This window comes from Saimiri boliviensis, chromosome 2 (assembly GCF_048565385.1).
Source record: "Saimiri boliviensis isolate mSaiBol1 chromosome 2, mSaiBol1.pri, whole genome shotgun sequence".
Lineage (NCBI taxonomy): Eukaryota > Metazoa > Chordata > Mammalia > Primates > Cebidae > Saimiri > Saimiri boliviensis.
Window position 1 is genome coordinate 47,720,547 of NC_133450.1, and position 12,339 is coordinate 47,732,885.

At 57.1% G+C, this 12,339-nt stretch overlaps 1 protein-coding gene across 4 annotated transcripts in view; it reads left to right on the forward strand.

Annotated features, from left to right (window-relative positions):
- Nucleotides 1-11,955, forward strand: part of NFATC4 (nuclear factor of activated T cells 4) — a 34,469-nt gene extending 22,514 nt beyond the window's left edge. For 2 of the 4 annotated variants that reach the window (XM_010334991.3, XM_074393268.1), the window contains exons 4-12: nucleotides 3,407-4,502; nucleotides 6,275-6,437; nucleotides 7,006-7,205; nucleotides 7,532-7,704; nucleotides 8,158-8,298; nucleotides 9,574-9,629; nucleotides 9,877-10,003; nucleotides 10,197-10,778; nucleotides 11,531-11,955. In XM_010334991.3, coding sequence (XP_010333293.1) covers nucleotides 3,517-4,502; nucleotides 6,275-6,437; nucleotides 7,006-7,205; nucleotides 7,532-7,704; nucleotides 8,158-8,298; nucleotides 9,574-9,629; nucleotides 9,877-10,003; nucleotides 10,197-10,778; nucleotides 11,531-11,598 — 2,496 coding nt within the window. In that variant the 5' untranslated portion in view covers nucleotides 3,407-3,516 and the 3' untranslated portion in view covers nucleotides 11,599-11,955. Of the gene's footprint in view, nucleotides 1-799; nucleotides 1,144-2,059; nucleotides 2,371-3,406; nucleotides 4,503-6,274; nucleotides 6,438-7,005; nucleotides 7,206-7,531; nucleotides 7,705-8,157; nucleotides 8,299-9,573; nucleotides 9,630-9,876; nucleotides 10,004-10,196; nucleotides 10,779-11,530 lie in introns of those variants that run through there. The other 2 variants (XM_074393269.1, XM_010334990.3) reach the window with 2 other exon arrangements.
- The last annotated feature ends 384 nt before the right edge of the window (nucleotides 11,956-12,339 follow it).

The following is a 12,339-nucleotide window of genomic DNA, read 5'->3' on the forward strand; positions in this document are numbered from 1 at the left end:
GCAGTCTCAACCGCTTTCCCCTCTGCTCTTCTCTTCCCTACCCCCCAACACCCACGGAGGGGAAATTGAGTCACTGGGAGGAGAGGCCAGAGTCATCAGGGGAATGAGGGCCGACGCCAGCCCTCAGGGCCTTCCAGATGCTAGGAGGAGGGTTCTCCAGGAAAACAAAGGGGGGTGAGGGGGGAGGCGGTTGGCTGGGCAGGAGCTGAGCCAGACACATGGAGAAACGCTGCCCAGGATCAAAGGAAATATGACATTTGAAAAGAATGTGCGCGTCTGCATGTGCTGTGCCGGCGGGGAGGGGGGCCGGGGAGGGGCAGAGTCTGGGGAACAGGGGCTGGGCCTCGGGGTCTCTACCCTTGCCTCTCTCGCCTCTGCCTCCCACCTCCCCTGCCCTGTTCGGTGCAGGCAGGTTGATGGGTCGAGGTGTTCTTCTTCCTTCCCGTGTGGTTCTCATTCCTTTATTTCCGAGATGAAGCTGGAAGGGAAATGTAACCTGAGGAGACCAACCAAAGAGGGGGAAAAAAAAAGAAGAAAGAAAAAATCAAACTAGGCCGCCTCCCCGCTTGGCCTCAGAACATTCTTCTCTCCCCGCCGGCCTGGCCTCTTCTCCCCGCCCCTCCTGTGTTGCGGCCCTGGGCTGGGAGCCGGGGCAGCTCCGCACGTCACTGGGGTCCCCCGAGGCTGGGGGGGTCCCCTGGGCGGGTCCGAGGGAGGACCGGGGGGAGGGATGCTGCGGAGCTCGGGCCCGTCGGGCCAGCACTCCCTTCTTTCCCCAGTCCCGCAGAGCCTGTTTCTCATTAGAGTAACGGGCGCGGTCCCGCCCGGCTTCTGAGTGTTTGTAAACGTCTGACCCTGGGCCGTCGCTTAACCCTTCAGGTGCTGGGATGGGGCGGCATTGGGGGTACAGCCCTGAACCCCAGGGATTTAGAGATTGGAGACGCTGCGGCCTCTTAGAGAGCTTTGAAGCTGTGTGGGAGGAAATGATAACCACCCCCCAATCTCTCCTACCCTCCAGCCTTGCCAGTATCTCCCACCGAGTCGCGAATCTCCCCTCTAATTCCCTCTCACACAACCCAGGCCTCTCCAAGCCTGATTTTCCCGAAAACTCCTGTCCGGGTCTTTCTTCCTCCTCCAACCCAGGTGACAGGTGTCCAGCCTGGGGGAGATGGGAGAAGGCGGGGGGGAGTGGGGGGCGGTACAGGGTCTCGAGGTTCCAGGCCCCTAATAAACCTGGCCAGGAGTTTTAGAAGAGCCGAGTGGGATGCTATCGGGTCAGAGATTCCTTCCAGACTACAGTTCTAGGGAGGAGGGAGCCAACTTCCCGTGGAGGCTAATTAATGGCCCCTCTGGGTGGCTGGGACAAGGGCAGCGGCAAAGCCTGGCCTGGATCTACGCCCATCAAGGACTCTGGGCCTAGGGACAGTTCTCAAAGCCTTTTTGGCTCAGACTGCTCCCAGAGGGCATCCAGGCTGGCTAAGCGTTCTTCACTTTACGGGTCCGGGAGGAATGGCTGATGGAGGCGCTGATTCGGCAGGGCAAAGACTTCCAGAAGGCCCAGGCAGAGCAGTTCCAGGCAGGGGACCTGGAAGAATAGCCTTTTCCTCTTCCGAGCAGCCCGGTGCCACTCTGCACCCAAGGAACCACCTGGCCTCAGGCTTGGAGGGAAAGGGGAGGAGAAATCGTTCCGTCTTGCTGGGTGCTGTCTACACAGTCTTCAGAATTTAAAAATGGGTATTCCATGGACTCTATACCCTGAGGGCCCAGGATGTGGCCCCTTTAAGGCTCTCGGACCCAGAACCGAGAACTGAGACTAAGGGAGGTGGGGGCTGGGCTCCCTGCGGAAAATGATTGTCACAAGGGCGGACCAATAGGCAACATTAGTATCACTCTGGAAGGACCGTTTTTCAATTCAGTTTTTTTTTTTTTTTTTTTTTTTGAGGGGGAGGGACTGAAGAGAGGACAGAGGGAGGGAGGGTGGGGGAGGACGAGGGGCGCGTGGTTTTCCCATCTCATCCCTGGAGGAGGGGCTGGAGCATCCCCGGCAGCCAATCAGGGACAGGCTAGAGGCCCCGCTTTGAAGAAGTTTGGGGGAAAAAGTTTGGAAAAGTTTCTATAATAACGAGGGGGCGTCTGGAGGGAGGCGGCAGCGACGGAGGAGGGGGCTTCTCACAGAAAGGGAGGGAGGGAGCCACCGTGGTGAAGATACAGCAGCCTCCTGAGCTCCCCCCTCCCACCCAGGCCGGGACCTGGGGGCTCCTGCCGGATCCATGGGGGCGGCCAGCTGCGAGGATGAGGAGCTGGAATTTAAGCTGGTGTTCGGGGAGGAAAAGGAGGCCCCCCCGCTGGGCGCGGGGGGGTTGGGGGAAGGTTAGTGCGGGGCTGGGAAGCGGTCTCGGGGTCAATGAGAGGAGGGCCGGGGATCCTGGTCTGGGGGATTTAAGGCAGCGAGCCTAGGGTCGGGGGTGAGGGAGTCAGAGGTCGAAGGGAGTCGCGGGGGCTCCCTGGCCTGCGGAAGTGAGGCTGGGGGCCGGGGCACCACTTTCTCCTTTTTAGGTCGTAACTGGGATGGGGGTGGGGGTGCCGTTGGCTGTGCGCCGCCTCCCGGCTGGGCCGCCTGTCACTGAACTGGGGGGCAGGCGGGAACGTCGGCCCCAAGAGCACCGGGCGCCACCAGGGGAAGGGGAGGTTCGGCGCTGGAGCCGGCCCCTCTCGGACCAAGCACTGCGAGGCCGACTGGACACCAGGGGCTGGGGGTGCTGTCAGGCCTCGCCGGGGATCCCCTCCCCCTCCCTTGTCTGGCCGCAATGAGAGGCAGATGGCGGGGACTGAGTCGGGGGCGGCGGCTGCAGCTCGCACGAATCCGCGCTGCCCGCCGTCCCCCTTCCCTCGGCTGGGCCGGGCACACATCACCCCCTCGGCTGTACCTCCGCCCCTAGATGGCGGGGAGCGAGGGAGGAGCCGCTTCCCCTAATCACCACAGCCCTGACGCCCCCTTCCCCTCTGGCCACGGTTGCGATGGCAACTGGGGCTCCTGCCAGCGCCGTTTGGGGGTTTGGGAACCGCTGCTAATTGGGTTCATGTGTGAGTCGCCCCTAGTCCAGCACAGTGCCTCAAGAAACACGCCTCCAGGCCCAGGCCCAGCTCCAGCTCCTCTGGACCCACCTTCCTCACCTTAAGACCCGCTGGATCGGGTACCCTCGGTCTCAGGATCCAAGAGCCAGTGGGCAAAGGCCTGGCATGCCTGCCTCAATCTCTTCCATCTTCCTAGGTCCAACTCTGCTTTTGCCTTTGTGGCTCAGAAGGTCTCCTTGCTGAGGAGTGGCCTGGCCACTCAAGGAGCCTAGCCATCTCACCTGCTTCTTTCTCTCCCCCTCTCCCTCTGCTCCCCTTCCCATTTTGACAGAACTGGACTCAGAGGATGCCCCGCCATGCTGCCGTCTGGCCTTGGGAGAGCCCCCTCCCTATGGCGCTGCGCCAATCGGTATTCCCCGTTCTCCACCCCCTCGGCCTGGCATGCATTCGCCACCGCCGCGCCCAGCCCCCTCACCTGGCACCTGGGAGAGCCAGCCCGCCCGCTCGGTGAGGCTGGGAGGACCAGGAGGGGGTACTGGGGGTGCTGGGGGTGGCCGTGTTCTCGAGTGTCCCAGCATCCGCATCACCTCCATCTCTCCCACGCCCGAGCCGCCGGCAGCGCTGGAGGACAACCCTGATGCCTGGGGGGACGGCTCTCCTAGAGATTACCCCTCACCAGAAGGCTTTGGGGGCTACCGAGAGGCAGGGGGCCAGGGTGGGGGGGCCTTCTTCAGCCCGAGCCCTGGCAGCAGCAGCCTGTCCTCCTGGAGCTTCTTCTCCGATGCCTCTGATGAGGCCGCCCTGTACGCAGCCTGTGACGAAGTGGAGTCTGAGCTAAATGAGGCGGCCTCCCGCTTTGGCTTGGGCTCCCCACTGCCCTCGCCCCGGGCCTCCCCTCGGCCATGGACCCCTGAAGATCCCTGGAGTCTGTATGGTCCAAGCCCCGGAGGCCGAGGGCCAGAGGATAGCTGGCTACTCCTCAGTGCTCCTGGGCCCACCCCAGCCTCTCCTCGGCCTGCTTCTCCATGTGGCAAGCGGCGCTATTCCAGTTCGGGAACCCCATCTTCGGCCTCCCCAGCTCTGTCCCGCCGTGGCAGCCTGGGAGAAGAGGGATCTGAGCCACCTCCACCACCCCCATTGCCTCTGGCCCATGACCCTGGCTCCCCTGGTCCCTTTGACTATGTGGGGGCCCCACCAGCTGAGAGCATCCCTCAGAAGACACGGCGAACTTCCAGTGAGCAGACGGTGGCTCTGCCTCGGTCTGAGGAGCCTGCTCCATGCAATGGGAAGCTGCCCTTGGGAGCAGAGGAGTCTGTGGCTCTTCCCGGAGGTCCCCGGAAGGAGGTGGCTGGCATGGACTACCTGGCAGTGCCCTCCCCACTCGCGTGGTCCAAGGCTCGGATTGGGGGACACAGCCCTATCTTCAGGTGAGGGTTGCACCTGGCACCACCTCTCTCTCCAGCATTCCACTAGGGGAGCAGGAGGGTCAAAGGATGGATTTGAAGATACTAGTTTCATGCCCTCCGAATTTCAAAAGAGAATCTGCCACCAGCTCAGCAGCTGCCAACTACCTGCTTTTAAAGAGAATTAGAAACCCCTTTGGATGATTTACAAAAGGGCAACAGTTCCCTGAGGGCAAATTAGAAAAAGCCCCTCCACCCACTGAACCCCAGGTATTGTAGGAGGATCAACTAGGTTAAGGAGTTCCTGTAGCTTATAGAGTGCTCCCAAGCCCAGGCTCAGCGTGGTATATGACTGAGTGTGGAACTTGGGCTGGATTTCAGCCTTCCACTCTGGCCTTTTCAATAGGTGCCAGCCCTAAACAGATTTCCACTCTGTTGCACGAAATTTCCCTTCTCCAATCCTTAATTTCTAGAACCTGACCTAGTGGTTTAAAAGTATAGTTGCTGGCCGGGCGTGGTGGCTCAAGCCTGTAATCCCAGCACTTTGGGAGGCCGAGGCAGGTGGATCACGAGGTCAAGAGATCGAGACCATCCTGGTCAACATGGTGAAACCCCGTCTCTACTAAAGATACAAAAAATTAGCTGGGCATGGTGGCGCGTGCCTGTAATCCCAGCTACTCAGGAGGCTGAGGCAGGAGAATTGCCTGAACCCAGGAGGCGGAGGTTGCAGTGAGCCGAGATCGTGCCATTGCACTCCAGCCTGAGTAACAAGAGTGAAACTCCATCTCAAAAAAAATAAAAAATAAAAGTATAGTTGCTAACTTGAATAAAATAGCATATTTTTGCAAGTCAAAATTTGGCAATTACCTGGGGGACAGCTACCAGTTGAGATCCTGAGATCCATTGTCCTAGGGTATCAGGGAGCACAATACAGGATAAGTTGTCTCATCTGAAACCCTTAGCTCCCTGGAACTCCATCTATCAAGCCCCAACTACTGGAAAGGGAGCTGGCTTGGGAGCAGAATGTGCTGTCACAGGTCTGTCAGTGGCTGCTGGCTTCAGTTTGTTTGTTTGTTTATGAGACAGCATCTTGCTCTGTCACCCAGACTGGAGTGCAGTGGTGTGATCTCACTCCGCCTCAACCTCCTGGGCTCAAGCTATCCTCCTGCCTCAGCCCACTGAGTAGCTGGAACTACAGGAGCATCAACACGCCCAGCTAATTTTTGTACTTTTTGTAGAGATGTGGTTTCACCATGTTGCCCAGGCTGGTCTCAAACTCCTGGGCTCAAGCGATTCTCACACCTCCCCCAACACCCACTTTAGCCTCCCAAGGTGCTGGGATTACAGGTGTGAGCCACCATGCCTCAATTTTTTTATTTGTTAAACAAAGGGTTCATTCATATCTGAGGTCTTTTGCTGTCTGAAGTGGCACTTCTTTATCCTTTCTATCCAGGTCTAGGGATTAGGGCTTGAGAATCCTGTAGCCACGTGAAGCCTTCTCACCCCAACCCCTGTGCTCAGAGCTGGGAAGAAGAGAGTTTTAGGCCTGTTGTCATCTTCCACACCTCAAGGGGCTGTGTCCCCTTTGCTTCTGGACTTTTGGATTTCTTCGGTTATCTTTTTTTAGTTAAAAAAAATTCTTTTTTCCCCTTATTTTTACACATGTTGATGTACTTTTTTATTTCCTCTGTGCTTTCCTTTCTCTCAGACCCATACCCCCTCCTCCCTCCCAGATTCAGTGTGGTCCTGACTGGGGCAGAGGCTGCACCTGATCAATACTCTTCTTTCTCTCCCAGGACCTCTGCCCTACCACCCCTGGACTGGCCTCTGCCCAGCCAATATGAGCAGCTGGAGCTGAGGATTGAGGTGCAGCCTAGAGCCCACCACCGGGCCCACTATGAGACAGAAGGCAGCCGTGGAGCTGTCAAAGCTGCCCCTGGCGGTCACCCCATAGTCAAGGTGAGGACAGAGGGCAGGCCTGCTATCCTTTCTCCTCTCCCAGATGGGTTCCAGCTATGCAGACCCATGGCACTGCCCTTTCCCACACTCCCTCTCAGCTCTGACCCTGCAGGCAGCCTGGGGGAGGGGCTGGAGTTGGGGGAGGAGGGGTGCAAGGACCCGGATATGCTTTCTACTCCTCTGTCCTTCCACCCCCATTCAGCTCATCCCATGGGACACCAGCCTCATGTCTACTCTGGAAAATGGTGGCCTGCCGGATATGGGGGAGGGTTTAGGCTGAGGCCAAAAGTCACTGGGAGTTAAGTTTTCTCTGTATTGAGTTGGGCCAGTCTCTTTGGAGGCTCTTCTGCCTTTGCCCAGCCCACTTTGGGCTTTCTTCCAAGAAAAACACTGTGAACTCCAGGCTGTGTTTTCTCCACAACGAGTGCCCAGTTCCCCCAGGGATTCCCTTGCAGGATATCCTTTATCTTTCACCATTCCCATCCCATGGTGGACTGAAAGCCCAGGGATGAATAAAGGATGAGATGGTGGGGATTTCAATGAGGTGGTCCCTCTCTCCCTCTGCCAGCTCCTAGGCTACAGTGAGAAGCCACTGACCCTACAGATGTTCATCGGCACTGCAGATGAAAGGAACCTGCGGCCTCATGCCTTCTATCAGGTGCACCGTATCACGGGCAAGATGGTGGCCACGGCCAGCTATGAAGCCGTAGTCAGTGGCACCAAGGTGCTGGAGATGACTTTGCTGCCTGAGAACAACATGGCGGCCAAGTAAGTCCCCATGCAACTTCCCCTCAGTCTGCAGGCTTTAGACTAGCTCTCTCCATTGGGCCTATACTAGCCCATTTCTTCCTTTATCCAGAAGAGCTAGACATCATTCCTAGGAGCCGGCTTCAGGCCCACCCACCATCTGGAAGAGGACTTTTGGGGATGGGGGGTACCGTGGAGAGGCCATCTCTAGGTTAGAAAGTAGCCTCCTAGGCATACATCGGAAGTCATTCAGGGCTTTGGATGGAGGGGGGCCGCTTCCCTCTTTAGGGATGTATCACCATTCTGGCTTCAGCTAGGAGGGCTTGCCATCCATCCTTTGCCTTCAGCATTGACTGTGCGGGAATCCTGAAGCTTCGGAATTCAGACATTGAGCTTCGGAAGGGTGAGACGGACATCGGGCGCAAAAATACACGTGTGCGGCTGGTGTTCCGGGTACATGTGCCCCAGGGCGGCGGGAAGGTCATCTCAGTACAGGCAGCATCGGTGCCCATCGAGTGCTGTGAGCAAAGAGGCCCTGGGCCTTCTCTCTGTCTCTTGCAACTCTTATTGTCTCTTCGTGTGTCTCTGCCCATTCCCCCTGCAGCATCCTGTGCCCTGTCTGCCCTGGGTAGCTCCATAAAGGACTCAGCCTTTATTTCTATTCTAGTTTGCCCCTGCCACAGACTGTCTCTGGGGTGGCCCACAGTGACCCTGGACCCTATCTGTTCCTGGGGTGCCCGGTGCCCTTGTTTGGGAAACTCCCTGGTCTACCCTGTTTAACCCTCTCTCTACTCTGGGAGTGGCCCCTTACAGGGTCTGTGTGACCCCATGGATACTACTGGTTTATTTGTGTCTACTGCTGAGGAGGGCTCCCTCAGAACCTTGTGGCAGTTATTCCAGAAAGGGTGGGGACAGAGGAGGCTGCCCCTCCATGCCCAACCCAGCCAGTCCTCTTCCTTGCACTGCTCTGCAGCCCAGCGCTCAGCTCAGGAGCTGCCCCAGGTGGAGGCCTACAGCCCCAGTGCCTGCTCTGTGAGAGGAGGCGAGGAACTAGTACTGACTGGCTCCAACTTCCTGCCAGACTCCAAGGTGGTGTTCATTGAGAGGGGTCCTGGTGAGTACCCACTGGGGAGGAGAGGGCAGGCAGGGAGAGCCTGAGACCAGCAGGTGAAATATCTCTGGCATTGTCACTAAACTAGCCAGTGGAGCCTAGGATTTTTTATTTGTAAAATGGGACACAGACTACCCTTCCTATTACACTATCTGCTTTCCATGTGGGATGAGTATGACAGCAATCTAAAATGCTGAGGATGTTACATTGAGGAACAAATGTAAGCGATGCACATTCTGTTTATTAAAGAGGAGTCTGCTTTGAGATAATTTACCCCCATGTAGCTAGGGCATATGAGAAGGCAAGAGGTGATTTACACCCTCACAGCTCCCCACTGGGTGGCTCGTTGAGTTATGGGCGGTGATTAACAGAGCCTATTAGGTGCCCTGAGATGGAGCTGCAGGCGTGGAGGAAGGAAGACTGAGGGTCCCAGCTGCGCACGCTGACCTGAGGCCTTTGCCCTTCCCAAACACTGCTCGCCAATAGGCTCAGCCCTATATCCTTTACTATTATTATTATTATTATTATTATTATTATTTGTAGTAGGGTCTCACTTTGTGACCCAGCGGAGTGCAGTGATGCAATCACAGCTCACTGCAGCCTCAACCTCCTGGGATCAAGCAATCCTCCCACCTCAGCCTCCTGAGTAGCTGGGACCACAGGCACAGGCAACCACACTTGGCTTATTTTTAAAATTATTTTTTGTAGAGTTAGGGTCTCCTCATGTTGCCCAGGCTGGTCTCAAACTCCTGGGCTCAAATGATCCTTCTACCTTGGCCTCCCAAGGTGGGAGTGGTGGGTGCTGGGATTATAGGCATGAGCCACTGCATTCCAGCCCCTACATCCAAATGCAGCATCCTAGGACCATGTCATAACTTCTCCAGAGCTTCTGGGTCATGAGAGTTGGGGGTCTCATTGCCTTCTGTCGAGCTAGGACCCTTTCCTACCTTTGGTCTTCCTTCTCAGCATTATCATGGGAGACAATGTTTGGAGTTGGGTGGAAATATTCAATAGTTGCTTCCATTACCAACTCGCTCTGGTTCCTGGGCTGGTCCTGCCATTTCCCTTGGTCTCAGTTTGCTTCCCTGTACCTTGAGGACAGTTTTAAACTCTACTTCTTCCACTCACATTAAGTTAACATGCAGTAGGCTCCTGCATGTCAGACCATCTAGCGCTTCTGGATTTGGCCTTGGCTCTAGCAGGAGGGGAAATGGCAGAGAACTACAGCAGGGCAAGGGCGCTGGAGCTGGGCTGCAGCTCTCCCTTTCCTCCGCACAGATGGGAAGCTGCAATGGGAGGAGGAGGCCACGGTGAACAGACTGCAGAGCAATGAGGTAGGATACTTCCTGGGGGCGGGGTGGGAGAAGGCACAGGGGATTCTCAGCAGGGTCCTCTTGCTCATGGGAGTGGACTTTTCTGGAGGAGGTAGACTGGCCATTCTGTAAGCAGGTGCATCTCTAGGGAATGAACTTCGCATTTTAGCAAATGGAGAAAGCGAGGACCTGGAGTCCAGGCCCCTGGAAAGGCTGGGCTAAGCCTAGGTCACCGAGGGCTCCCTGCCTCATTTTTACTCTTCCTTAGGTGACGCTGACCCTGACTGTCCCCGAGTACAGCAACAAAAGGGTGTCCCGGCCAGTCCAGGTCTACTTTTATGTCTCCAATGGGCGGAGGAAACGCAGTCCTACCCAGAGTTTCAAGTTTTTGCCTGGTGCGCTCTGGAACAGCCCATGGTGGGAGGTAGAGGGATATGGGGAGCTGGAGCAGGGGCAGAGGCAAGCAGTGCCCATTGTGAGGGGCCAAGGGCTGAATGGAACCTGGGAGGAGCAGGCGGCTGGAAGGTGTGCAATGAGGAGACTGCCAGACCTCTCACCAGTGTGTCCTCCCACTTCCTGTCTTCCCAGTGATCTGCAAGGAGGAGCCCCTACCGGACTCATCTCTGCGGGGCTTCCCTCCAGCATCGGCACCCCCCTTTGGCACTGACATGGACTTCTCACCACCCAGGCCCCCCTACCCCTCCTATCCCCATGAAGACCCTGCTTATGAAACTCCTTACCTATCAGAAGGCTTCAGCTATGGCACACCCCCTCTGTACCCCCAGACGGGGCCCCCACCATCCTACAGACCGGGCCTGCGGATGTTCCCTGAGACTAGGGGTACCACAGGTTGTGCCCACCCACCACCAGTCTCCTTCCTTCCCCGCCCCTTCCCTAGTGACCCGTATGGTGGGCGGGGCTCCTCTTTTCCCCTGGGGCTGCCATTCTCTCCTCCAGCCCCCTTTCGGCCTCCTCTCCCTGCATCCCCACCGCTTGAAGGCCCCTTCCCTTCCCAGGGTGATGTGCATCCCCTACCTGCTGAGGGATACAATAAGGTAGGGCCAGGCTATGGCCCTGGGGAGGGGGCTCCGGAGCAGGAGAAATCCAGGGGTGGCTACGGCAGCGGCTTCAGAGACAGTGTCCCTATCCAGGGTATCACGCTGGAGGAAGGTGGGTGTGGGACTGGGGGCTGTGAGTGTGAGTGTGTGCAAGAGATTGCTCTGCATGTTTGCTGAGGGCTGGAGCTGGGCTTTTCAGAGATCAGGCATCCCTGGTCTCTCAGGGCCAGCTGGAGTGTCCCAGGAGGCATGTTTCTGATGCCTGTGGCTGCCTGAATCCAGTTAACTGAAGGGTGCATGGGGTAACTGTCTCAGCCTTTCTCCTGCCTCTGCCTCTGCCCTCTGCTCCAAATCAGAAAATCTCAGAGCTAGAAGCACTTTCAAGACCATTCTATCCAGCTCGCTCAATTTGCAAGTTCAGGCACTGAGTTCCAGAGAGGGATGGTAGCTTGCTGAGATCCGAGTCAAGCACACTTGCCACTGCCTCAGCGTTCCCCTAAACACTGTGCCTTTGGTCGGGGTTGGTGAGGAGGAGCTTTCCTGTTTTGCTTCTCCTTCCTCCCATTGGCTACACCCATCTCTGGCCCTGCTGATACCAATTCCCCTGACATTTTGGGCTAAGCCAGCAGGAAAGGGATAGGACGGGCACTTGGGAGCCCACATGGAGGGAGTTGGGGAAGATTTGATTCGGAGCAGGTGTCAAGACATGTTGGGGAAACTGAGGCCCAGTAGAAGAGAAACCAGTAAAGGAGGAACCTAGAGGCCTCCTAGATTAAGGCCTGCCTGGAATGGATGGGGGGGGGGTCTTTGAAAAAGGAGGGGACCCACCTCTAGCCCAGTCTCTCAAGTGCCCCTCCTTTACAGTGAGTGAGATCATTGGCCGAGACCTGAGTGGCTTCCCTGCACCTCCTGGAGAAGAGCCTCCCGCCTGAACCACCTGAACTGTCATCACCTGGCAACCCCAGCCCCGGCCTCAGCCCTGCCGCCTTTCCCTCCTCCTTCCTGGAGTGGTGGCTACAGAAGCTTGGGGCCAACACTGGCTCCTCTTTCCCCAGCTTCTGCCTGTTTCGCTGTCTTCCCTCCCCTCCCCTCCCAAGCTGTGGTGTGGCCCCCAGACCTGGTGCTGCCTTGGAGGGCTGGGGGAAGGAGCCTGTGGAGGAGAGGAGGAGGCTGGAGACTGAGGCTAGGTGCCAGAATGGACTGGAGTGAAGGCGTGTCTAGAATGTGGGCAAACTGGTGCTGGGAAGCTGGGGACAGTTTGATGGTAATAAACTGCTCACTGATAAGTGCTTCAGGCTCCAGAACTCTTTGGAGAGAGGGGTAGAGGCAGCTTACTCCACTTCTGGGTGTCCTGGCCCAAAGACACCCAGAAGTTGGAAAGAGATGGAGTGTGGCTGAGAACCTTGCATCCCAAAGAGTTTCTCAGTGGAGTGGGGAAGGCGTGAGGGGGCTCAGAAGCTCCTTGACTGGGGCCAGGGTTGGGGGCTAGGGCTTGAGTAGACCTCTCCACTCGCCTCTCTGGGGGTCCAGATTCCTTAGGAGTTTTGGGATGGGGGCCAGAAGGCTGCATTTTTTTCAAGCTGCTTAGTCTTGCCACCACACAGATGATTCTGATTCATAGCAAGATGAGGACACACTGATGTAGTTGATCCCTCTTATTTACGAAGGAGGAT